At 43.4% G+C, this 24979-nt stretch overlaps 1 protein-coding gene across 4 annotated transcripts in view; it reads left to right on the forward strand.

Moving 5' to 3' along the window:
* MYO5A (myosin VA) overlaps window positions 1-24979 on the forward strand; it is a 223741-nt gene that overhangs the window by 186865 nt on the left and 11897 nt on the right. For 2 of the 4 annotated variants that reach the window (XM_038750542.1, XM_038750543.1), the window contains 7 exons: window positions 2107-2207; window positions 8714-8794; window positions 10491-10689; window positions 16387-16480; window positions 18655-18801; window positions 19593-19747; window positions 24047-24136. In XM_038750542.1, the coding sequence (XP_038606470.1) occupies window positions 2107-2207; window positions 8714-8794; window positions 10491-10689; window positions 16387-16480; window positions 18655-18801; window positions 19593-19747; window positions 24047-24136 (867 nt within the window). The remainder of the gene's footprint in view (window positions 1-2106; window positions 2208-8713; window positions 8795-10490; window positions 10690-16386; window positions 16481-18654; window positions 18802-19592; window positions 19748-24046; window positions 24137-24979) is intronic. The other 2 variants (XM_038750544.1, XM_038750545.1) reach the window with 1 other exon arrangement.

The raw sequence follows: 24979 nt of genomic DNA on the forward strand, positions 1-24979 counted from the left end.
ATCAGCGAGCATATTTAAACAATACAAAAGGACAGCAGTAAGATGCTCTCTCCTTTTATTGAAATGCTTGCTTTAACGTACTTAATCACAAATGCAGTTTTGTGATTCACTTTCTCATGTTCTAAAATGGCTTAGACTAATTTATTAACTGATATTAAAACCACAGCCTTTGAAAAAACAATCAACTTTGGAATACAAGGAGTTGACTGGAGCATTTCACAGATATTGATATTTGTGGAGAAGAGTTTGGTCCTCTATTGCAAGTCCTTCATCCAAGGATTGTTCTGCTTTGATGTCGGATCTTGAGCCGATTTAATCCCCGGCAAGCCTGTTGCCAGGTTTTCCCACCCATGACTGGCCCAGTGTCACAGTTACAGATACCCACAAGGGAGTGTGATCCAGGGAAAGGGAAAGGAGGTGCCAGAAAATATGTTTCCCCAGGATCTTGGGGACCCTCACTTTCCTCCCATGACCTCTGCAAATGTTATAATTGTCCCAAGGGCCCAGGGCCCGCTGACTGACTTTTAAAAATAGTAATAATAATAATAATAGTAGTAGTTGTTGCATTTAAGCGCTTACTATGTGCCAGGCACTGAACTAAGCTCTGGGGTGGATAGAAGCACATTGGGTTGGACACAGTCCCTGTCCCACATGAGGATCACAGTCTTAATCCCCATTTCATGGTCAAGGTACCTGAGGCACAGAGAAGCTAAGTGACTTTCCCAAGTTCACACAGCAAGCAGATGGCAGAGCCGGAATTAGAACCCAGGTCTTTCCGACTCCCAAGCCCTTTCTCTAATAACAATAATAATAATAATTATAACAACTGTGGCTTTTGTTAAATGCTTACCATGTGCCAGGCGCTGTTCTAAGCACTGGGGTGATTACAAGAAAATCGGATTGGAAATAGTCCCTGCCCCACATGGGGCTCCAAGCTTAATTCTCACTTTACAGCTGAGGTAACTGAGGCACAGAGGAGTTAAGTGACTTGGCCAAGGTCACTCAGCAGGTAAGGGACGAAGCCAGGATTAGAACCTAGATCCTTTTGATTCCCAGGCCTGTGCTTTCTCCACTAGCCATGCTACTTCTCTACCCAAAGCAGCACCTTAGGGTACATGGCTCAGGGGAGCAGCCAGCCAACCCTCTGGCCCCAGGGAGAGAGCAGTCAGGATGAGAAGCAGTGTGGCTCAGTGGCAAGAGCCCGGGCTTGTGAGTCAGAGGTCGTGGCTCCACCACTTGTCAGCTGTGTGACTTCGGGCAAGTCACTTTACTTCTCTGTGCCTCAGTTCCCTCATCTGTAAAATGGGGATGAAGACTGTGAGCCCTACCTGGGGCAACCTGATTACCTTGTATCCCCCCCAGCACTTAGAACAGTGCTTGGCACATAGTAAGCGCTTAACAAATACCAACATTATTATTATTATGGTGAAGGTAGGACTTTGGCCTTCTGTGGTCCAAGAGGGAGCTTGGAGAGGAAAAGTAAACTGATCCATTCTCATTAGTCCAGTTCTGTCTCCTTGGCCGAATTGTGACACTTCATTTGGTGTCAGAGGCAAAGGAGAAACTGCTGATGGAAGCAACAAAGCCCTTGGGTATGAAATTGGACTTGGTGAATCTCGCCTGGCAGATTTTTCTGATGAGAGCGTGAATCATGGCATACATATTGTGGGGAGAAAAAGGATCGAATAATAGCAGATGGGAGTTATTTACAGGGTTCTAAATCATGTACGTTTATATAAGTCTAAAGTGTGAAATTTTTGCAGTTACACACAACTTGTCATCTGTTATGCCACCTCAACTGCTTTTGACTTGTTTAATTAGGAAAATGAGCTTTTGTCTGTGATACCTTTCCAGCATTTCTCTGAGGCTTCTACTTTGCAACCAGAGGGTGAGAACAGGAGAGGAAAGCAGAAAAGAAGGAAACTCTCCACTTTATAGATCCGGTCAAATGAATAAACAACTCATGTTCAGATCAGGCTGCTTGTCAGAGCTGCATTCTATATATCAGTTATAGCGGTGGTCTGTACAGAAGTCAGCAAGAGCCTTGTTTGGACATCAGAGTTTCAGCTGAGCTTCACTGTGGAAATGTGTCTTTTTCCTCTTCAGAATACAATGACTGATTCCACAATCCTCCTAGAGGATGTACAGAAGATGAAAGACAAAGGAGAAATAGCCCAGGCGTACCTTGGGCTGAAGGAAACCAACAGGTAGGCCAAATGATTCTCTTATCCCTTTGGCTTTCTGACCTCTATCTGCTGAATTTTTTACTTCACACTTTTTGCAGCAAACCATGATCATGTGCCACTGAGCTTTTCCAGCTTTCCAAACCAGATCATGCCTATCCAGATCACCTTGGCAGCCAATCCATTTCCAATTAAAATCTCTCATTAGCCCAGGGGCAGCACCATTTTAAATACTAATGAGAGCTGTCAGGGGAAATTCTCTTTGCCCCTGGTAAAAATAACACTTTTCGATCTAGCATGCCTTCGGACTTTGGAGACTAGCTCGCTAATACAGTTTGATTTTGATGTCTTAAAGGGTAGCAAAAGGCTTTTCTGAATAGACAACCAGTCAACCTCGGTTAGATTGCCCTGGGTTTCACTTAGTGTGGCTCTGACATTCAGATCTAAAGGTGTAGCTGGGGAGCCCAGAACTTCTAGCATTTGTGTCAAACTCCTGAGCCTCTTAGGCCTCCAAGTATTTACCCAATCAGGCCAATTCCAGGAAAACTTCTGGCCAAAAGGGTCTAACCTATCCCAGGCTGCAGTTGCCCCCGTCCCTCACCCCAAACCTCGAAGTGGTCCTAGGCAGAGGCCTGACCACACTCTTAGTTCCAGCCTTGTCCAACCTGGGACTAATGAGTGTAGGGCTCAGACACGCTTACAGAAGATGAAGGTGAGGGTCGGGGGCTTCCAGGTGCTTTTTCATCCATGTGGGAAGGCATGTTCCCACAGATGGTGTGGTCTGTCTGATAGGAAAGTCCCAGATCTGTGATAGATATGTGAAACAGGGGCTAGGAAACTTCTCCATCCAGTGGTGACCAAGATCCCCTTGTTCCATTCTGGACCCAATAACCCATATTCTCAGGGATTCTTTAGTTATTGAGCAAAATGGACAGCTAACCTGGGAAGAGGCATCTTCCAGCCAACCAGTTAGCATTCCCCTTTACTCAGTCATATTTAAATGAACACAAACTGTACTAACTGTACTGGGAAAATGCAATATTTGAAAAGTTAGTAGACATGATCCCCACCCACAAGGAGCTTACAGTCTAGAGGGAGAGGCAGATATTAAAATAAATTACAGACTTGTACGTAAGTGCTATGGGGCTGAGGGTGGGCTGAATAAAGGGTACAAATCCAAGTGTCAGGGCAACGCAGAAGGGGGCAGGAGTAGACAAAATGAGGGTTTAGTTGGGGGAGGTCTCTTGGAGGAGATGTGATTTTAGTAAAGCTTTGAAGATGGGGAGAGCGATCTTCTGTTAGATACAAAGGGATAGGGAGTTTCAGGCCAGAGACAGGATGTGGGGAGCAGTTGGCAGCAAGATAGACGAGGCTGAGGTACAGTGAGTAGGTTGTCCTTAGAGAAGTGAAGCATGTTGTTGTAGAAAATCAGCAAGGTGAGATAGGAGGGGTCATTGAGTGCTCTATAAGGGGTTTCTGTGTGTGGATTCCCTAACCCTCTGCTCTCCCTTTTTTCTTTGGCTGCAGCCTCTTGGGGAAAATTGCTGCAGCAGTTGGAGATTGGGTTGAATTTTTGTTGGGACAACCCACAGGACCCCCAGTATTCTGGGCCACCCAAGGCCTTATTCCAGCCCTACTTCCAATGCTTGACCTGAGCTCAGCCCGAGGGCCAGGGAGATGAATAGGGGAACCATTTAGAGCTGTAGCTCCAGAGCCTTAAGGACCATTCCAAAGATGCAGGTGTAGATCAGAGCAGGCCTCTGGTGCTCTTCATGCCCAGTAAGAATCCCAGCAGAAAAAAAAGCGGGCTACTAGAGGTCCCCTCAACCCTGACCTTTGGACAGGGCTGCTGCTGGACTAATCTGGTAATACCGGAGATGAAAATAAAAAATTGTGTTTCCTGGTACGGCTAGCAGGCATTTTGTAGGGTGGGGCGGGGTTCGGTGAGGGTTGGCGGGTGGCGATGAGCAGACGTTCCCAGGGGAGGAGGGGGCCGGAATAAGAGCAGGAAACTTAGGCAAACTCCATCCTCCTTTTCTGGCTAGCCCATACCTGGTGTTTGAGGCGTGGCTCTCGGTTCTCTTCCAGCTTGATTGGACAATACCCTGGGCAATAGGGTGGCCAGGGAAGAAGGTGGATATGATGACACGTGATAACTCTAGGCATAGGCCCCCAGGCTAAGGGGAGCAAGAGTCAAAGTGGGAAAGGTTGGATAGTGGCTGCTGGGTATTCAAGGAATTATAAACCCCCAAACAATTCCTGTCAGACAGACACTACAGGTTTGAGAGAGAGAGTTCATAATGGGACTTTGTATAACATTTGTAATCCAACTTAGTTTCCTGGGCAAGAATCCAAACTCTGCCCATCCAGGATTGTCAGTGTCTAATGTAGCATTCATCTCAATACATACAAACTCACCACAGATCATACTTTTTAACCCTACATGGCTATTTTGAAATAGCTGGTTCAGGGGCTAGGTGTGAAGCCAGATGCCACAGACCCTCCCCAGCCCACGCACAGGGCTGAGACAAGGAAACATTGCAGTCCACCGCCACGGCAGCAAAATCATTTTTATACTAGAATGGACCTTTTTGATTTTACCAGGGACGGTTCTGGCTCATTTTGGTTTATTTTCATCCCTGCAAGGGAACTACATTTTGAGAGTTTTCATGGGACTAGAGAGGAACCTGGGCCTCAACCCTGACCCTGTCGGCCCCTGTCCAACCACACAGAGTGTGTTGTGTGTAAGGTCTTCTGAATCCCAGATGCTCAACCTGGCTATGTGCCTGGGTGCTCCCCAAATCCAGGGGTCTCCACTCAGAGCTTGGGAGTATGAAGGGATACAGAACATAGGAAGGGTTAGGGAGGGTAGGTGGAGGCTCATTTGCCTGATACGGAAAGATCGGGCTACATACCTGTGTCAATCAATCAATTATAATTATTGACCGCTTACCCTGTGCAGAGCACCGTACTAAGAGCTTGGGACAGTCGGTCTGGAAGCCAGAGGATTCAAGTCCAAGCCTTGCCCCCAGCCTGCTGTGTGGTCACAGACAAGTCTCTCAACCCCTTTGTACCTCAGTTTCCTCATCTGCAAAATGGGGATAGTAATACTTGGCTACCTACCTACCTACCTACTTTTTGAGAGAGGGAAAAAGTTTAGAACTAGTGTAAGGTTATTTTAGAAACAAAATTCCTATACAAAACCAAGGCAGTGGTATGCTAGATTTTAAACTCCTCAAGGACAGGAATCTTATGTACTTACTCTATTGCACTTTCCCTAGCACTTAGAACAGTGCTCTGCACAGAGTAAGTGCTCGATAGTCAATGAATCAGTGGTATTTTTCATGGCATTTGTTAAGTGCAAACACTGTTGATACAAGATAATCAGGTCCCACATGGGGCTCACAGTCTAAGCAGGAGGGAGAATCAGTATTGAATCCCAATTTGCAGTTGAGGGAACTAAGGCAAAGAGAGGGAAGTGAATTGCCCAAGGTCACACAGCAGATACGTGATGTGGCCGGGATGAGAACCTAGGTCCTCTAACTTCCAAATAGGCCATTCTCAAACGAAACAAATCTTCTCAGATCCCCGAAAAGATTGCCAAAGCAAGAGGCAGAACTCGGCCAGGGAACCCCTATTCCTTTACTATCCATACCTGGAAACACTTTGCCAGTTGAGAATTTCAAATTTCTGCTACCATGGACATTTTCTTTTTTAACTCCGGAAACCTCGTTTTTTTAGTTTCTCAGACTACTGGTCTCATTTGCATTTTTAAATGGATTTCCAGTAGCAAATGGAAAACTGGACTGAATCGTTTTATCCAAAGCCACCCTACTCAGGACTGTGATGGTAACTTGTCACACTTTTCCCCTCTGGAGAAGGCAGAAAGGGAATAATCCAGAAATTTCACCTTTGCCTTAGCTACCTATGTCTCCAATGTTGCTGCCACCTCCTCCTCCTCCTCGTTCAGAATATTCAATGAAGATGTCAAACTGCAATCTCTGGGAGTTGCATTCTTTTCTCCTGATGAACAGAACACCCACTAGAGAGTGATGTTACCCTGACAATGTTCTGTTAGCAACTACACCCACGCACCTTCCCCTCTGGTTTTATATATATATATAAAATATATACATATACAAAAGCCCATCACAATATATACATATACATATTTAAGAATATTCCAAAAGAGAGGTTTTGCAATTGTTTGTGTATTTTTGTGTCTTTATTAACAAGACCTGGCACGGACTTTTAAAAGAAAGTTCAGTTAGGCCCAAGGAAGAATCTTAATCCTTTCCATTTCCATCATTCTATAAATCTATGATAGATTCTTAAGAAACAGTTCCCTGCCATCCCCTATTTTTTCCATTAACAGCATTCAAAAAATTTTTTCTTCCTCCTTCTTAGACCGTGAGCCCTCTGTGGGATAGGGACTTTGTCCAATCCGATTAACTTGTTTCTACCCCAACGCTTAGAACCGTTCTTGACACATAGTAAGCACTTAACAAATACCATAGTAATAATTATTATTGTTAGGAGCATTATCAGGAGAACTGAATGGTCTCTGCTGGGCACAACCCTTGGGAAAAGAAATCTGATCTATCAGTCAATCTAGCAGGCTTTGTCAGACCAAATTTATGTTAGAAATTCATTTGGGGGATCATATTCCATTTTATAAATTAATACAATATTCACAAGGTGATTGGTGATGAAGATTTCAAAACAGCCACATAGAATTTAAAATGATTAAAAGAAAGAAGACAACAGATTAGATCTATGGTGAGTTTATATGCATTGAGCTGGATGGGTAAGAGTTTGGATTCTTGCCCTGGAACCTAAGTTGGGTTGTAAATGTTACATGATGTCCTATTACAAACTCTGCCTCTCAAACTTGTAATATCTGTCTGACAGAAATTGTTTTGGGAGTTTATAATTCCCTATATTACCAGGGCTGCATTGCTTCCTTAGCAAGACTTTGAGGAGAGACATTTGCATCCACCAGTGGAGTTTATGGATCTTACGATGGCCTACAACCAACCTAGTTTTTTGATTCCTCCTAGCTATTCTACCCCCCAAAATATGAAGACAATTGCCCATCTAGACTTTCAGCTCGTTGTGGGCAGGGAATGAGTCTGTTGTTATATTGTACTCTCCCAAGCTCTTAGTACAGTGTTTTGCTCAATAAATGCATATGAATGAATGAATTATCCAGAGGACCTATTCTTTGGAATTTTTTAAATGAATTCATTTATATGATGCTTTAAATTGCACCTGTTACCTCAAAGTATCTGGACATGTGTTGGTATTTTTACATTACCAAACTTAAAATGAAAATGGTAAAAAAAGACAATCGGCAGACCATTTTACCCACCCAAATAAGGCAGATGTAAGAGTAGATATTCAACCCATTCTCAATTAATCAGTCAGTGGAATGTATTCCTACTGTGTTGTAAATATAAATATTAATTTAAATATATGTATATTAATGTCTGGCTCCCCCTCTAGACAATAAGCTCGTCGTGGGCAGAAAATGCACCTATCAACTCTGTGGTAATCTCCCAACCCCTTAGTGCAGTGCTCAGTAAATACCATTTGATTGCCCGTTAACTGCTGAATGCACTAACCGATTGCACCTGAAGAATTGTGATTTAAACTATTTCAATCAGCAAAAGCCCATCACAATACCTTTCTAAAGTGTCGAGGGCCACGTTCTTCAAGTACAAGTACGTTTTGCTCAATGCTCTTAGTCCCCAAAGCGGGACAGAGCTGCCAGCCTTGCAGTCAAATCGTCAGTGTTTATGTAACTCGGAATAAATATATTCCCGTACCACACTGAGTGGGGGAATTGGACAGTGAGGGGCAGTGCCACCACTGAAGCCCTCGAAAGGGATAAAGACTGCTGGAGACCTGGGCAATGAGAGAAGCATGACTTAGTACTTGGGACTAAGGAAATAGTCTGGGATTGCCAAGGGAGAAGAACCAAACAGGCTTTCATTATCAGTAGGCTAGAGTGATATGCTTCACTTTTCCAAAATAAATATATTTCATATTTTTAAGTCAGATTTAATGTTTGACTAAATCAGAATGTCACGTTGTAGTAAGATTTGGAGGCCAAGGGAAGGATTTGAATTGTTCCTTTTTTCAAAAAAATGGTAAAGCTCAGTGTAAAAAGAGACTAATATCTGGGCGATCAGCAGGAATCCCAACCTCCCCCTTCCATTCTCTGCTTAATGTTTTCTTTTCTGTGTCCTGCATTTCTTATTTTTGCAATGAGTGGTAAATTAAATACCCTTAGAGGGAATGTCAGTCATGTTTTAGATCCTTTAAATCGTTACCTCAAGTAATAGCTTACAGTTTATTGCCTATTCTTTCTTTTAATAACCATTTAAATCATTGGTATAATTTGTCTGTCATACCCATAATGAGTGTTAAATAACAATTTATGTTGATATTATTTGTGTGCCGTCATCTCGTTCCCATCATGTATTTTGTATTTTTGTATTTACTTTTTTTTTTATTTTGCTTGGAAGATCTTCCCCTATGGATTGCCATGAACTGAATGAGGATGGAGAGCTGTGGCTGGTTTATGAAGGGCTAAAACAAGCCAACAGGTTACCAGATTCCTCAAAATGGGGAATGTTCTAAATGTGCTGTTTCTGTAACTATCTGTGGCCCCTTTGCTTAACTGCTGTGTCTCTCCTGTACTAATTATTTCCTTAGGAAAATTACTGGAGTTTCCAAAAAGCTTAGGACATTCAGTCACTTACACGTGATGTATAGCCCTGCCTGCCACGTGGTGCCATTTAAAAACAAAGATCCTGGTAGTCATGAATGCAACCCTAAGGTTTAAAATGTTCACCACATACCGAATACATTACCAACCCAAATGCGTGTAGCATTTGGACGTAAGTGGTAATGACGATGCCAAGAAAAAGAATCTAAAATTGAAGCCGCAGCTTTGCAGCACAGATATCCGACTGTACTTATGGGGTCTATAGAAATGCTTTCTGTCACTCAGTACTTCGTCTGGGGAACTATTCTGTGGTTTCATTGAATGTTTTTTTCGTGCTCTCTGGGAGCAACTAGTTTATGGAAGGTTAAAATTCCTCCGAGGAAGTCCTGTGTTCCAAAAGCAGCCCTGAAATAGTTTTAACCTGCAGTTATTAAAAAATCTGACCTGAGTGGCATTTAACATTTACAGAGCAGTTGTACCAAGGCTTGGACTAAAGGAGAAACTCTAAACTAATTGTGACTTTTCTTCCTTTCTTTGTGTTAACAAGTCCTAACAATGGCCTTGCTTTGTGTTTTTTCAAAGAGTGTGCTTGGAACGATGAATGGTGTCCAGGAAGTGGGGGAGGGTGGGAAATGTGGGATGAAAGCACTCAGTACTATTTCTCCATTTAGAGTTGAAACAAATGACATGATGTACTGAAGTACCAAACTGGCCATCTGCTTGAAGCTATGAGCTAATTTGCCTGTCTGAAGCCTAGCTAAACCTGAAATTGTGTCTCCTTAGTTTGCAGTTGTCACTACTAACTTTATCCTCCACTATATCCCCAAGCAGTCCTCTGAACGTGCCTATGGATGTTTAAGATGATTCTTAGGCGCTGAAGTCTGAATTGTATTCTCGTCCAGAAATATTCAGCCTTCCAGAGGTTTATTAAGTGCTGAGGTGGTACCTCTCCTATACCAATTTTCTAATGTGCTACCTGTAAGTAATAATAATAATAATTTTGGTATTTGTTAAGCACTTACTATGTGCCGAGCACTGTTCTAAGCGCTGGGGGAGATACAGGGTAATCAGGTTGTCCCACATGGGGCTCACAGTCGTAATCCCCATTTTACAGATGAGGGAACTGAGGCACAGAGAAGTGAAGTGACTTGCCCAAAGTCACACAGCTGATAAGTGGCGGGGCCCGGATTAGAACCCACGACCTCTGACTCCCAAGCTGAGCCCCGTTCTTGATCGTAACTGGGTCATCTCATTGATTTACCCTTATCTAATGTCCTGGAGCTGGTGAGCCAAAGCTAGAACTCGTGGATTTTTCAGAGATCTTTGAACTTAACATTGGTTACAGTATATTGGTGGCAGTATCAAAAACCACGTTGTTTCAGTTGGGCAAGAGGCAGCTCCGTGGAAGCAACAATTTTCCCGTCCAGATTTTAAGAATCCTTGAGTTGATCCGGTTAAAAGGCACACTGAAGGGTTTAAAGAATAGCGGCATCTTTATCCTGGTAACTCACTGTCCATACTGAAAGCACTCGAGATAACAATCCTAAACTCCTGCCCACTTTTGGCCTTTGTAGGCTCTTGGAATCACAGCTCCAGTCCCAGAAAAAGAGCCATGACAATGAGGCAGAGTCCCTGCGTGGAGAGATACAGAGCTTGAAGGAGGAAAACAACCGCCAGCAGCAGCTGTTGGCCCAGAATCTGCAGTTGCCGCCCGAGGCCCGGATCGAAGCAAGTCTGCAGCACGAGATCACCCGGCTGACAAATGAGAATTTGGTAAGGAAATGGCAGCTCGGACCATTCGGCTTGGGCCTGGATGGTGGTTTCTTAATTCTTCCCCATCGCTTTAGCACACAGTAAACGCTTCCTGAATCCGTAATAGAAGTAATAATTATCACTCTTCATCTTGAGAAGCCGTCCCCTCGCCCTTTGTACGAACAGTTTGCACACCCCAGAGCAAGGCATGGCAAGGCCTGGGAATATGCTTATAGCTAGGTCAGAGGACTGTTTATTTAGCTTTCCCGAAGGAAATTCTTGAGCGTGTTCCAAACCACAGTCATGTGAAAGTCACATAGCTTGATGTAGCATTCTCCCTGATTGACTATCCTCGCAAATCTCAATTAGGGAAAGGTAGACAGAACTCTTACGTAGGTTTGTGAATCTATGTATATGTCTTTTCATATACACAAGAAAGTAATTGTTCAGCACTTACTATGTGGAGTAGATACAGTATAATCAGATCAGACCAGACACAGTCCCTGGTTCCTGTCTCATCAGGAGCTCATAGTTTGAAGGGGAAGGAGAAAAAGATTTACTCTCCATTTTTACAGATGAGGAAACTGAGGCACAGAGAAGTTAAGGTATATGTCTATATAGCTATGGATTCACGTGTGCTCAACTATTACAGTCAAAATCTGTAATATATGAAGCCTTAAACTATTGACATTTGGCATCTTTTTTCCTTCTAACTGGAGAATGGAATTTGGGTCATGAGTCTCTTAAATTGGTTTGTTTAGAAAATCAAGTAGTTTCTCACCCTCTTGGTGCTTTTGAGCATAAAATGAGTTGTGCAACAGGTGAGATGTCCTCTGTGTGTTGAACAGTTTCCTGGCACCTCAAGTGTTCTCTAGAGTGGAGAGAATTTTTATTTTCCAAATACACCACAGTGTTATAACAAATATCTATAAAATATTAAAAAGTGATTAACTCTACAATCACTAAAGTCTGCCACCCACTCCAGTTGCTAGTCATGGTCATATACCACCGTCAGGCCACTTCTCCAACTTTCTGAAAGATTTTGATCCTTTTCTCACATTTTTCTCTCTTTTTCCATCCCTACATCGATCACTGGGGACTTCAGTATCCTAATGTATGTTCACCACGACCCTTCCGCTTACTCCTCAACTCCCCTGACCAACCCTCCTCATCCACTCACTAACTAGGACACACACTCGATCTTATCATCACTTGATCTTATCATCTCTAGTCTGGTAGAGAAGCAGCGTGGCGCAGTGGAAAGAGCACGGGCTTCGGAGTCAGAGGACATGGGTTCTAATCCCGGCTCCGCCACTTGTCTGCTATGTGACCTTGGGCAAGCCACTTATCTTCTCTGTGCCTCAGTTACCTCATCTGTAAAATGGGGATTTAGACTGTGAGCCTCACGTGGGACAACCTGATTACCTTGTATCCACCCCAGCGCCTAGAACAGTGCTCAACACATAATAAGCGCTCAACAAATACCATAATGATTATTATTAGTCACTGTACAATCTGTACCCTAACCAACTCTGAAATTCCACTATCTGACAACCTCCTCACCTGGCTTCTCTCCCACACACCCACTCTTCACAAATCTTCCTGTTCCCCTGCAGAGACCTTTGATCTTTTGGCCCCCTCTAATTTTCTAAACTCATTATACCGCATTTGGTTTTCATATCCATACTACCTTCTCTTAACAGACAAATCCACCTCCTCAACATTGTCCTCTCCAGTGAACTCAACCCCTTCACTCTCCCACCCCTCCACCAATCTCATATCACAACCCCGCAGCCCTGGATCACCTCCACAGTGCACTTGAGCTCCGAAGCACTTCCGGGAGAAATCCAGATATCAGGTTGACCTCGCCTATCTTAATTTCATCCACATCTGCTTTAACTCTGCCCTCTCCTCTACCCAGCAACATTGTTTCTCCATCTTCTTGAACTCCCATGCCCATTGTCCAAGCAAGCTCTTGCAGGTGTTTAGCTCCATCCTCAAGTTTCCTCTCCACTCACTGTCCTCAACTTATCTCCTGCCCCTAGTGACCTAGCCATGTCCTTTATTGATCAAATTTGAAACCTTCAGGCATGATCTCCCTTAAATCTCCCCTGAACTTCTCCAGGCCTTCCCTCCTCCTGTCCCTCCTTTTACTCTCCCATCTTTCCCAGCAGTATCTCAAGAAGAGATCTCCTACTCTCCAAATCCACCCCCTCTACCTGCATATCACTTTGCTATCAAAACACTTGCCCCCCTCCCTGACTGCCATCCTAATCTGTTCACTTTCCAATGGTCTCTTCCCCACTGCTTTCAAACACACTCATGTATCCCCTAGCATGAAAGAAACCCTCCCTTGATTCTGTGGCTCCCAGTTATCATCCCATCTCCATCCTATCATTCCTCTCCAGACTCCTAGAGCGAATTGTGAACACTCACAGCCTCCATTCATTTCCTCCATCCCTCTTTTCTACCCCCTTCTGCTCCTTCTCATTCTCTTTCGCAGGCTCCTCCACTGCCTCCCGTCCTCTGACAGTAGTTGCGGGGTGTTCTTCAAAGCTCAGTTCTGAGTCCTCTTCTGTTTCCCATCTACTCCCACTCCCATGGAGAACTTACTTGTTTCCATAATTTCAACTACCATCTCTATGCAGAAGTCTCCCAAATCTACCTCTCCAAGCCCTGATCTTTCTCCCCTCTGCAGTTTTGCATTTCCTCCTGCCTTCAGGTCATCTCTACTTGGATGACCTCAAGCTTATCATGTCCAAAACAGAACTCCTCATCTTCCAACCCAAACCTCCCACTGTCTTTCCCATCACTGTAGACCACACCAATATCCTCCCCCTCTCACGAACCTGTAAGCTTGGTATTACGCTCAACTCGTCTGTCTCATTCAGTGCACATACCCGACCTGTCACCGAATCCTGTTGGTTCTACTTTCACAACATCACTAAAATCCACCATTTCCTCCTCATTCAAACTGCTACCCTGCTAATAGAAGCACTTATCGTATCCCACCCTGACTATTACAACAGGCTCTTCACTGATCTTCACGTCCTGTCCCTGCTCCAGTCCTTCGTTTACATCTGCTACCTGGATCACTTTTCTAAAAAAAAGTTCTGTTTACATCTCCCCACTTTTTTTTATTGGTATTTGTTAAGCGCTTCTGATGTGCTAGACGCTAGACTAAACACTGGGTGGATACAACCTAGCCAGGTTGGACACAATCCATGTCCTACATGGGGTCCACAGTCTTAATCCCCATTGTACAGCTGAGGCAACTGAGGCACAGAGAAGCGAAATGACTTTCTCAAGGTCACAAAGCAGGCAACTCAAAGAGCCAGGATTAAAACCCACATCCTTCTGACTCCCGGGCCTGTGCTCTATCCACTAGGCTACACTGCTTCTCTACTCCCCACTCCTCAAAAGCCTCCAGTGTTTGCCCATCCACCCCCACATGGATGGCTATCAAGGATGGCTAGAGGTGGCTACCTCCAGCTAAATTCAAATTCACTCCATAGGCCTGGGCTTTTTCTGGACTAGAGTTCTTCCATGTTAGCCAGGTTCCCCTTTGTTCCCCTTCGAAGATGACATTAGTGAAAAGCTGCAGTTCTTTTCAATAAATCGATCGTTGTGGTCTCAGATCCCTGGTTCTCTGAAAGTTGCCCTAACAGTTGTCTTCCATACATTGCTCTGGTGTTCTCAGAAACAGGTTTCACCGTACAGTCATTCTCGAGGTGAGAAAGGGGAAAAATTGCAGGGAGGGGACAGGAAAAATGGTTTATAAATTCAGTGCTGAGAACGTGAACTTGTTAATACTTTTGTTTAATGTAACTTGTGAATCGTTTTCTTAAAGAGAGGGAAAATTAAATACCCACTGTGCCTGTTTTTTCAGTATTTTGAGGAATTATATGCAGATGACCCCAAGAAGTATCAATCCTATCGGATATCACTTTACAAACGGATGATTGTATGTAAATCCCACAGACTCTGCTTCTTCGTTGTCTCGTTTGCTATTTCTGGATCTCTAAGAAGAGCAGCTGGTTGTCTACCCCCTTCAAAGGAAAACCTCTTCAGAAACTCTCACAATGTCTATTTTCCCCCACAGCTTTCTTTTAGCCAAAGATGTTATTCTGTCTCTGTCACTGGCGATACTTAATATTCTGTTTGTTACTAATACAGGTCTCATGGTATGATGGAAGCAAAGTTTCGTTTTGAGGATAAAGTTAAACTTAAGGAAAATATATTAGCTTTCAGACTGTGGAAAACGTTTATTCGGAGAAGTCAGTCTGTCTTCCAAATTGGCTCTTGGAAAAAAACAGAGCAAATTGTATATTCATTTTTACATCTTCTTATTTTTGGATTTTACCTCTATTATGCGTATAGGTCATTCTCAACTCCTTCCCTGAAAGCCCTGTTTCCCTTCTTTTAACTGACAGAAAAGAAATGCTTCCTTAACCTATTTTCCTCTCCTAGTGCAAACTGTTTTATGACTTGAGCACTTTCTTGTCTCTGATTCTTTCCTTGTTGATTTCCAGGTCTGTGGTCCAGATTTCATCTTTTCACTCTCCAGCATTTCAGTGCATTTTTCCCTTATATAATCCCATTATAGAAAACCACCGTGAGTTTGTCGTGAGATACTCGACCTACCTATAGGAACGTTACACTTTTGTGCCCTGTGGTTCAGAGCCGCAGTGGACTTTCTCCACTCAGGCCTTATCCTCCCTTCAATGTCTTTTTTTATGGTATTTAAGCACTTACAACGTGCCAGGCACTGTTTTAAGTGCTGGAGTAGATACAAGGTAATAAGGTTGGACAACGGTCCATAGCCTTCATGGGGCTCACAGACTTAATCCCCATTTTACAGATGAGGTAACTGAGGCACAGAGAAATGAAGCGGCTTGCCCAAGGTCACACAGCAGACAAGTGGCAGATGCAGGATTAGAACCCAAGTCCTTCTGATTCCCAGGCCTGTGCTCTATCCACTGGAGGCCACGCTGCTTCCAGAGGGGAAGAGCCCTGGGCTGGGGATCAGAAATCCCGGGACCTAGCCCCATCTCTGACCCTGGCTCACTGGGCAAGTCGCTTCATCTGAAAAAATAAATCACTCCCCTCCCTTAGCTTACAAGGATGCCCTGAGGATAAAATAAGATAATATACGAATGAAAGTACTTCAATGTTCTTGGAAAAAAGGTGTGTTAGAAATCCAAAGTGCTGCCACACATTCTAAGTTCTCGAGGATAATGTCCCCATCTCTTTGAGAAATCTCCCTGTCTACTTCTTTCCTAATTAGTGTGTCAGAAGAAACGCTTGTCAAATTCTCAATCTTTCTCTGAAATTTCTCTTTAACCTTTTTTTGTGCAATTCCAGAAATTGTCCTTTGCCTGTTTGTTTTATTTCCTCTTTTAAAAAATGTTGAGATTTGACCAGTATATCTTTTTGGAGCCACATGGGGCCCTTTTTAAAATGACCCCACAGTAAACTCTTTGCTTCCGTTATGCTGCGCAGGATTTGACAGTTTTATATGTACTTTATAATGTTTGGCTTTGATTGTTTAGGCTTTCAGTAGACTTGCCCATCTCAACCTGGGCAGTTGTGCCTCACCATCAGCCTGCTTACAAAAAACTAACTGTGCTGTTTTTGTGATTTCATTTCTGTTTCTCTTTTTGTGAAATGGAACTCTTTTTGTTTCTTGAGCTTTAATCTCTTATTTTTTACCTGCAGGACTTGATGGAACAACTCGAAAAGCAGGACAAGACTGTCCGGAAACTGAAAAAGCAGCTGAAAGTGTTTGCTAAGAAAATCGGTGAACTAGAAGGTAATTAAACTTGTTGGGCTGAGTAGCACTGTCTCAAGTAGGTTGCATTTTTACTGTATTTCATGAATATAGATACAGGCCTACATGTAGGTATTCAGTGAGGAAGTAAAATAATTTTATGCTTGTATTAGCAGCCGTTGAATGAGTAGAACTTAGAGTAGAAAATTAAATATCCTCCTTTGAACTGTCGTTGTGATTCTGCACTGGAGATAAGGTCAGGAGGATGCCTAAATCGAGGACTGTTTCAATTTTTTTTTTTGGTCCAGGAGTAAATAGTCACAGGAGCGTTTGAACCCTGAAAGAGCGGAATGTGAACAGAAAAGATTGGCCCCATTAATGGGGATCCCTGGACTGACTCTCAGCCAAATATGTGCCTCGCCTAAAATGACTCTCTCCATTGTACAGTCCCTGACTTGTGAAGTGAATGAATCTATCCTTTTGTCTCTAGGAGGAAGCTTCCTAGCTGTAACTGAGCCAGTTTGTCCTGGAAGGGAGCCAAGAAATAAAAAAGTCTTTTAGAGGATCTGTTGGCGGTAACCAATCACAATAGCTGCCTTAATATCTCATATACAAATGCAGTATCTCTGTTTAGGTGTCTAAGAGCTGAAAGATTAAAAGTAAAAGCTGTCAGAATGGGCAGTTTTGTTAAACTCATAGTTATAATTCAACTCCTTCATCGTCATCATCATCACCATCATGTAATATCTATTTAGCACTCTCTCGGGTTATTGCAAGGTATCAGGCTCTTGGGAGAATCCCACCTAATCCAAAAAAGCCATGGGGTGAATTGTCTTAAGGAATGTTTATGCCAACTCTGATGCAGACTCAGAGTTGCTTAAGGAACAATAAAATATTTACCTGGATATAAATGGAGAGAAACATTTGAGAACAGACAAAATGTTATGACTGTTATCTTCCATTCCAGATCCCCTTTTCCCTCCCAGAGAGTTAAATGATTTGGTCAAATTGTGTCATTTCTTTTGCCAAGCCCCTTAGGAGCATTTTACCCATCCCTAGGAGTATCCAAGAATATTTGCAGTTTTTCTTTTGAGCTCCTGTAGCAAATCGAAAGGCTAATTTAAAATTACAGGATCAAGGAAGCATTTTAAAAGCTAGGAACAGATTGCAGTTAACTGCAGTGACTGTGATGGAGTGGAAATGATGTGACATTTTGGAAGGTGTTAATGTTCCAAAATTAATTTCATTTGTTTCTTCCCATTTTTAATTCAGGAGGGAGTGTGTCATTCTTCCCCTTCTATATTGCTCCTTCCTCTCCCATCATCTGTTTTTCCATTACAGATTTTGTGAAGTTTTCTTTTAGGGTTTTTGCAAGGATCTGTGCCTAGCAACATGTCTGGGTGAATTCAGCCTTCTGAACACCTCCAAGTTCTAAAATTTAATCTCATCATCAGAGCAAGGGTAGTATTGATGAAACATTTTCTGTCAACTGTCTGTGTGTTTACATAAAACTTCTAATCTCTGAGGAGGGTGGACAAATCTCCTCAGGGGGGAGAGAATTGAAATGATTTAATGAGAGCTGGCTTAGCACTCTCCTGTTCCCACAGAGATATTTCTATCTTTTGATTGGATTTTGGATGAGAAAAATTATTCTACGAAAAAATTTTGGCAGAATTAAAATGTGGCAATCACGTAAACAGCCTCTTTACTGTTTTCATTACACAGTAGAGATATGTGAGTATTCCGTAAAATCAAAGTGTTCATTGGTTTCCCTCTTCTAGATTTTTCAACTGTAAGAGTGAATGTTTGAGATTTAGGGCAAGTTGAAGAAAGCCCTTTTCAGTGCTAAAGAAGACTAAGTAGAGCATGGGAATTTTTCAGTCTTGATGCCAAATTTGTTTTCCTTCTGAAATTTTCTCCCAATTTCTACCACAATCATAAAAGTATGTATCAGCCTGACTCACTTTTTGAGATTCACTAGCGCTGGGTAAATTAGCTGGCGGACTGGATCTGGCTCTCAAGGGAATTTGAGACCTCATATAATTGCAGAATTAGATTTGCAGCTTCTCTGCCTCTCGTGCTCTAGTAGAGAGATCAGCCTGAGACACCTGAGCTCCCTCCTGATTTCCAAGCTTTGCAGGCCCACATGACAGTAGGTCTCTCTCTCTCTCTCCCCCCTCCACCTCTCTCGCTCTCTCTCTCTCCCCCTCCCTCAGTGGGCCAGATGGAGAACATATCTCCTGGACAGATCATTGATGAGCCCATCCGTCCAGTGAACATCCCGAGGAAGGAGAAAGATTTCCAGGGAATGCTGGAATATAAGAAGGACGATGAGCCGAAACTCATCAAGAATCTCATCCTAGGCAAGTATATTCTGCTTTGGAGGAGTTCAGCACAGTTCTTCAAACTAAAGGTCTTCCCTATTGTCCACTTACGCAGAGCATTCCGTGTGAACTCAGATTGAGCACCTTCTCATTCTAATATCCATGGGTTTCAGCATTAGTGCAGAAATATCCTTGCTACTGCAACGCAAGAGCCACTTTGGCAAGCATCTCGCTCCTGTGTTCTCAGGACCTGCCTCCTTGCTGTGCTGCATCTTCTTTTGACTAGAGCAGCTTGAGGTTTGGTATGCCACTGCAGTCACCGTCATCATTTGTTGGGTGCCGCTAGCGTTTACGACACTGCAGAAGGCTCGGCCAAGATGATGCCTCACTTTGTCCTTTTCGACAAACTTTGTAAGATCTCTTTAAGATAAGAAATTGGTATTGAATCGAACCAAATGTACATCGAGCCCAGTTTTCTGCCTCCAGTTGTCAAACCAGGATGCATGGTGGAATTAAGTGGTGGTTGCTCTGATGATTTTGTTTTTGAGGTCAGTTTTGTTTTTGATTTTGAGGTGGCTCTGATCATCCATCTCGTGATTATGGATAAATCTTCTGGTATTTGTAACCTTTCCATTTACAAACTGATTATGGATCGATCATTCAGTTATCAAGCTAACCCTTGGGGCCTTTTAACATTCTGAACTTTTCTATCGCCATTACTATCCTGTAATCATTCATTATGGTCCACTCTTCCAAGAGACATCAGGTGCCCCACTCACTCTGTCTCATGAGGCTTTGACCACTCTATGTCACCGTTCGTTTGTTTCCAGATCTGAAACCACGCGGCGTGGCAGTGAATCTGATCCCCGGGTTGCCGGCATATATTTTATTTATGTGTGTCCGGCACGCTGACTACTTGAATGATGATCAGAAGGTGCGGTCATTGTTGACTTCGACGATTAACAGCATCAAAAAAGTACTGAAGGTCAGTTGGAGTGTCTGACTCTTGAAGCCATTTCATAAGAAGTGTTAATGACAGTAAGAATGGCATTGAGGATGCGGTATTCTTGTCTTTTGAAAAAGAGACTTCCATAGAACTGGAAGCAGCTTACTGGCTAAAGACAGTTGCCAAGCAATGGTTAATAGGAATCTTCATTATAAGAAAGTTTTAGTCCAGAAAGCATATTAACTGATCATTTAAATATGAGAAACCAGGTAACAGAGTGATTGGTATAATTTTTAGTGCGTTGTATTTCTCCATCTCTAAAGAGGAGCAGACATCTGCTGCTAGCGTCTAAGGGAACTAGATTCAGGATCATGAAGTGCAGTAAACTACAAAACATCCAAAGAATAGCAGGCTGGACAGAAAATGGCTTGCACCATGCAGATATCCAGGCTGTGGATTAGCCCTACAGAGAACCAGCATAGCTTAGTGGAAAGAGCACAGGCTTGGGAGTCAGAGGACATGGGTTCTAAACCTGCTCTGCCACTTGTCCGCTGTGTGACCTTGGTCAAGCCACTTCACTTCTCTGTGCTTCACTTACCTTATCTGTAAAATGGGGATTAAATCTGTGAGTCCCACGTGGGACAACCTGATTACTTTGTATCTACCCCAGAGCTTAGTACAGTGCTTGGCACATAGTGCTTAATGAATACTGTTATTATTATTATTAGAAGACAGCAGAAAGTCCCATTCATTAATTTTTCCCCTCCTCTGATTCCATGTCTTTCGTGGAAAAGTCCTTTATTATCAGAGGAGCTTCGTTCAGTGAACTTGTGAACTTGGCTGCCCTCCTCACCCCAGGTGGTGAAGAAATCAAGCAATGGACCAGTAAGAATTTTGATTAAAATTGGAATATGAGCCACGGCACTGGTTCCAGAGGAAATGTTCCAAGGAAAAAATAAAACAAAGGTTTAGCCAATGCCGCATCCCAGCTGAAAGCTGGGCCTCCAACTGTGGGAGTCCTATGCTACTCTCCATCTACACCCAACCCCTTGGAGAAGTCATTCACTCCCGTGGCTTCAACTGTCATATCTCTGCAGATGATTCCCAAATCTACCTCTCCAGCCCTCATCTGTCTCCTTCTCTGTAGTCTCGTATTTGCTCCTGCCTTCAGGACAGCACTATCAATCAATCAGTCAATCAGTGGTATTTATCGACCGCTTACTATAATAATAATGATGATGGTATTTGCTAAGCACTTACTATGTGCAAAGCACTGTTCCAAGCGCTGGGGGGGATACAAGGTGATCACGTTGTCCCACGTCGGGCTCACAGTCTTAATCCCATTTTACAGATGAGGGAACTGAGGCACAGAGAAGTTAAGTGACTTACCCAAGGTCACACAGCTGACAAGTGGCAGAGCCGGGATTCGAACCCATGACCTCTGACGCCCAAGCCCGTGTTCTTTCCACTGAGCCATGCTGCTTCTCTGTGTGCAGGGCACTGTACTAAGTGCTTGGGAGAGTAGAATACAGCAGAGTTAGCAGACACGTTCCCTGCCCACAACAAGCTTACAGTCTAGAAGGGGAGACAGACATTAATATAAATAAGTGATTTATAGTATTTAATTTAAAGATAGGTCCGTAACTGCTGTGGGGCTGTAGGTGGAGCAGATGTCAAATGCCCAAAGGTCACAGATCCGACGTGGAAGGTAGAGGGAACCAGGGAAAAGAGGCATTGATTGGTGAAGACCTCTTGGAGGAGATGTGACCTTAATAATGCTTTGAAGGCAGAGAGGGAGGTAGTCTGGCGCACATGGAAGGAGAAGGAATTCCAAGCTAGCAGAAGGACGTGGGAAAGGGGTTGGTAGGGAGGTAGATGAGATTGGGGATAGTGAGTAAGCTAGCGCTGGAAGAGCAGAGTGTGGGGGCTGGACTGTAGTAGATAAGTAAGGCAAGGTAGGATGTCTGCTTGGGACATCGACTTGGATGTCCTGCTGAAGTCTCAAACTTTACATGTCCAAACCAGAACTCCTCATCTTTCCAGCAAACCCTGTCCTGCCCAAGTTTCCCATCACTGTAGACAGAACCACCATCCTCCCTGTCTCACAAGCCCACAGTCTCAGCATCATCCTCAACTCATCTCAACCCACATATTCAGCCTTTCGCCAAATCCTGTCAGTTCTACCTTCACAACATTGCTAAAAACCACTCTTTCCTCTCCTGCAAACTGCTACCACGTTAATCTAGCACTTATCCTATCCCTACTTGATTACTGCATCAGCCTCCTTTCTGGTCTCCTGGCATCCTATGTCTCACCACTCCAGTCCATACTTCACTCTGCTCCCTGGATCACTTTTCTAAAGAATCATTCAGTCCATGTTTCCCCGTTCCTCAAGAACCTCCAGTGATTGCCCATCCGCCTCTGCTTCAAACAGAAACTTCTTAGCCTTGCATTTAAAGTAATAATAATAATGGTATTTGTTAAGTGCTTATTCTGTGCCAGGCACTGTACTTACCGCTGGGGCAGATACAAGCAAATGAGATTAGACACAGTCCCCATCCCACGTGGGGCTCACGGTCTCAATCCCCATTTTATAGATGAGATAGCCGAGGCACAGAGAAGTGAAGTGACTTGCCCGAGGTCACAGAGCAGACAAGTGGCAGAGCCGCGATTAGAACCCATGACCTGCTGACTCACAGCCTTGCTCTATCCATGCTGCTTCTCTAAAGTCCTCAGTCACCTGGCCCCCTCTTATCTTGCCTTGCTCCTTTCCTAGTACAACCCAGCATGTTCACTTTACTCCTCTAACAGCAACATACTCCCTGAACCTCAATCTCATCCATCTCACCGCCGACCCCTCTCCTATGTCCTGCTTCTGTCCTGGAATTCCCTCCCCCTTTTTCAAATCATATCACATCCAACAAGCCTTCCCCAAGTAAGCGTCATTTCCCCTACTCTGTCTCCCTTCTGCATCACCTTTGTATTTGGATTTGTACCCTTCATTCATTCATTCATTCATTCACCCACCCCATCCTCCCCCCACAGCATTCAAATACGTATCCATAATTTTTTTTTTAAGGTCTGTTTCCCCCTAGACTGTAAGCTTCTTGTGGACAGGGAACATGTCTACCAATTCTGTTACATTGCTGTCTCCCAAAGCACTTAGTAAAGCACCCTGCACACAGTAAGTGCCCAATAAATACAATTGATTGGTGCACTGCTTCCAAGAAAGAAGTGGCTCTTTTCTAGCACATGCTTAGTGAAGAGTGAGAGACAAGGAGGTGAAAAAGTATCAGGCGCTGTCAACATTAACCCTGACACGCTCTGTCGTCTAGACTGAAGCTTGTCCTCTAGTGCGTAAGCTCATTATGGGCAGGAAATTCATTCATTCATTCAGTCGTATTTATTGAGCGCTTACTGTGGACAGAGCACTGTACTAATCGGTGTACTAATTCCACTGTATTGCACTCTCCCAAGGGCCTAGTGCAAGTGCTCTGCACGTAGCAAGCGCTAAATAACTACCATTGATTGGTAATAAGGGGTAGACTTTTTGTGGGTACAATATGACTGGGGTTAGGGGGGGTCCCTTTTTGTTACTTTCAGCCACATGTGCATTCAAAGGAGAATTTCACTGTCCGTGGTGTCTTCTTCAAATGCAAAAGGCAACCATTTCAGGCTCCTCACTTGTCTTCAACCTGAATCCCCTTCCCTCTCCATTCCATTCTTCACTCCACCGACTGAATCATTTTTCTAAAACATCCTGCTCACACCTCCCCGCTACACAAAAACCGTAAGTGAGTGCCTGTTCTTCTCTGTATCAAGCAGAAACTCCTCACCATCAGCTTTAAGGCACTCGGTCAGTTCTCTCCCTCTAACTTATCCAGCTCTCTTCTCCCACAGCACCCCAGCTCACGTTCTTGCCCCTTTCAAACTAATCTTGTTCTCATTTCTCCTCTGGTGAGATTGATCCAGACCTGGGCATTGCTATAGGCCTAGCTTCTGTGGCTTTTTTCTTCGAGCTACTCCAAGCATGCTTATCATTAAATAAAGCTCTTCATGAAACGGAAGAGAGCCGAGATTAGTACACGGCTTTAGGTAAAAGTAAAAAAAAAAAAATAGTGGCCAGCTACAGTTTTAGCCAACAGGTGAAATCAGAATGGAAATTTTATTTCCTGGGACCTCAGGAGAATTGTCACGTGAAAATAATTTTACTAATAGCATAATTACCTCCCCAAAATGGGTTTGGTTGAATTTAATCTTGATTTCTGTTATTTTTGTTGGTTTCAACATGCTGTTTTTCTAAAAGGATATCAAACTTTAACATATTTTCTGTTTCAGAAAAGAGGTGATGATTTTGAAACTGTCTCCTTTTGGCTCTCAAACACTTGTCGATTTTTGCACTGTTTGAAGCAGTACAGTGGAGAAGAGGTGAGTGATGATTTTCACCCCACTAAACAATAGGCACATTGGATGTTTCCCTATCTTTCATTTAAAAATAGAAATAGATAAATAGCTTTACCCACTCAGGATCAGAAACAGGGGCGGTCAGATACAGTTGTGTTTTTTCCTTGTGGGGGGTTCTCAAAGGGCTAGCCATGACTTACCCGTGACATGGTTCCTACCCTCTTGGCACACTTTACAGATGACCTAGTGCAAATGAACTAAACACAGGCAAGTCACAGCACTTCCACAATTGTCCAATTAAAAGCAGGTACTCCATGAAGCAATTATGGAAAACTTTTGATCATATAATTCATCTTTAAAGGATGTCAATACCTTAAGGAAGGCCAGAATTTTCCTCAAAATTGCCCAGTGAGTAGAGAGATGAATAGGGAATTGAGGGGCTTGTTCAGTTAATTGGCTATTTGTATCATAGTTATTTGGAATACAATTTTGAAAAAAAATCGCCGGAAGTGAGGAATCAGGGATACGCATATGTGGGAGGGAAAGAATAGTCAGGAAAGTTTTACAAAAATAGCAAAAAGCCGTACATGCGAAAGCTTTGCCTGAAATACCAGTTTTGGAATAAGCAGATGTGTCATTGCAGTCTGGACCACTCTGAACTGACTTACTTTTCTGCTCTGGGCAAGATGCAAGATGGCAAAGTTGCAGTTAATTAAGAGACCTAGACCCAGCCTTCTTGGAAAATGCTCTCTCATGGAATAACAAAGATCACAGAGAAAGAGACTCGAAAAAATAAGCCTCCTTTGCTAAATGGATGCTCTCTCTCACATACACACACAGAGAATTGTATCCATGGCTCAGCAAGAG

This window comes from Tachyglossus aculeatus, chromosome 8 (assembly GCF_015852505.1).
Source record: "Tachyglossus aculeatus isolate mTacAcu1 chromosome 8, mTacAcu1.pri, whole genome shotgun sequence".
NCBI classification, from domain to species: Eukaryota; Metazoa; Chordata; class Mammalia; order Monotremata; family Tachyglossidae; genus Tachyglossus; species Tachyglossus aculeatus.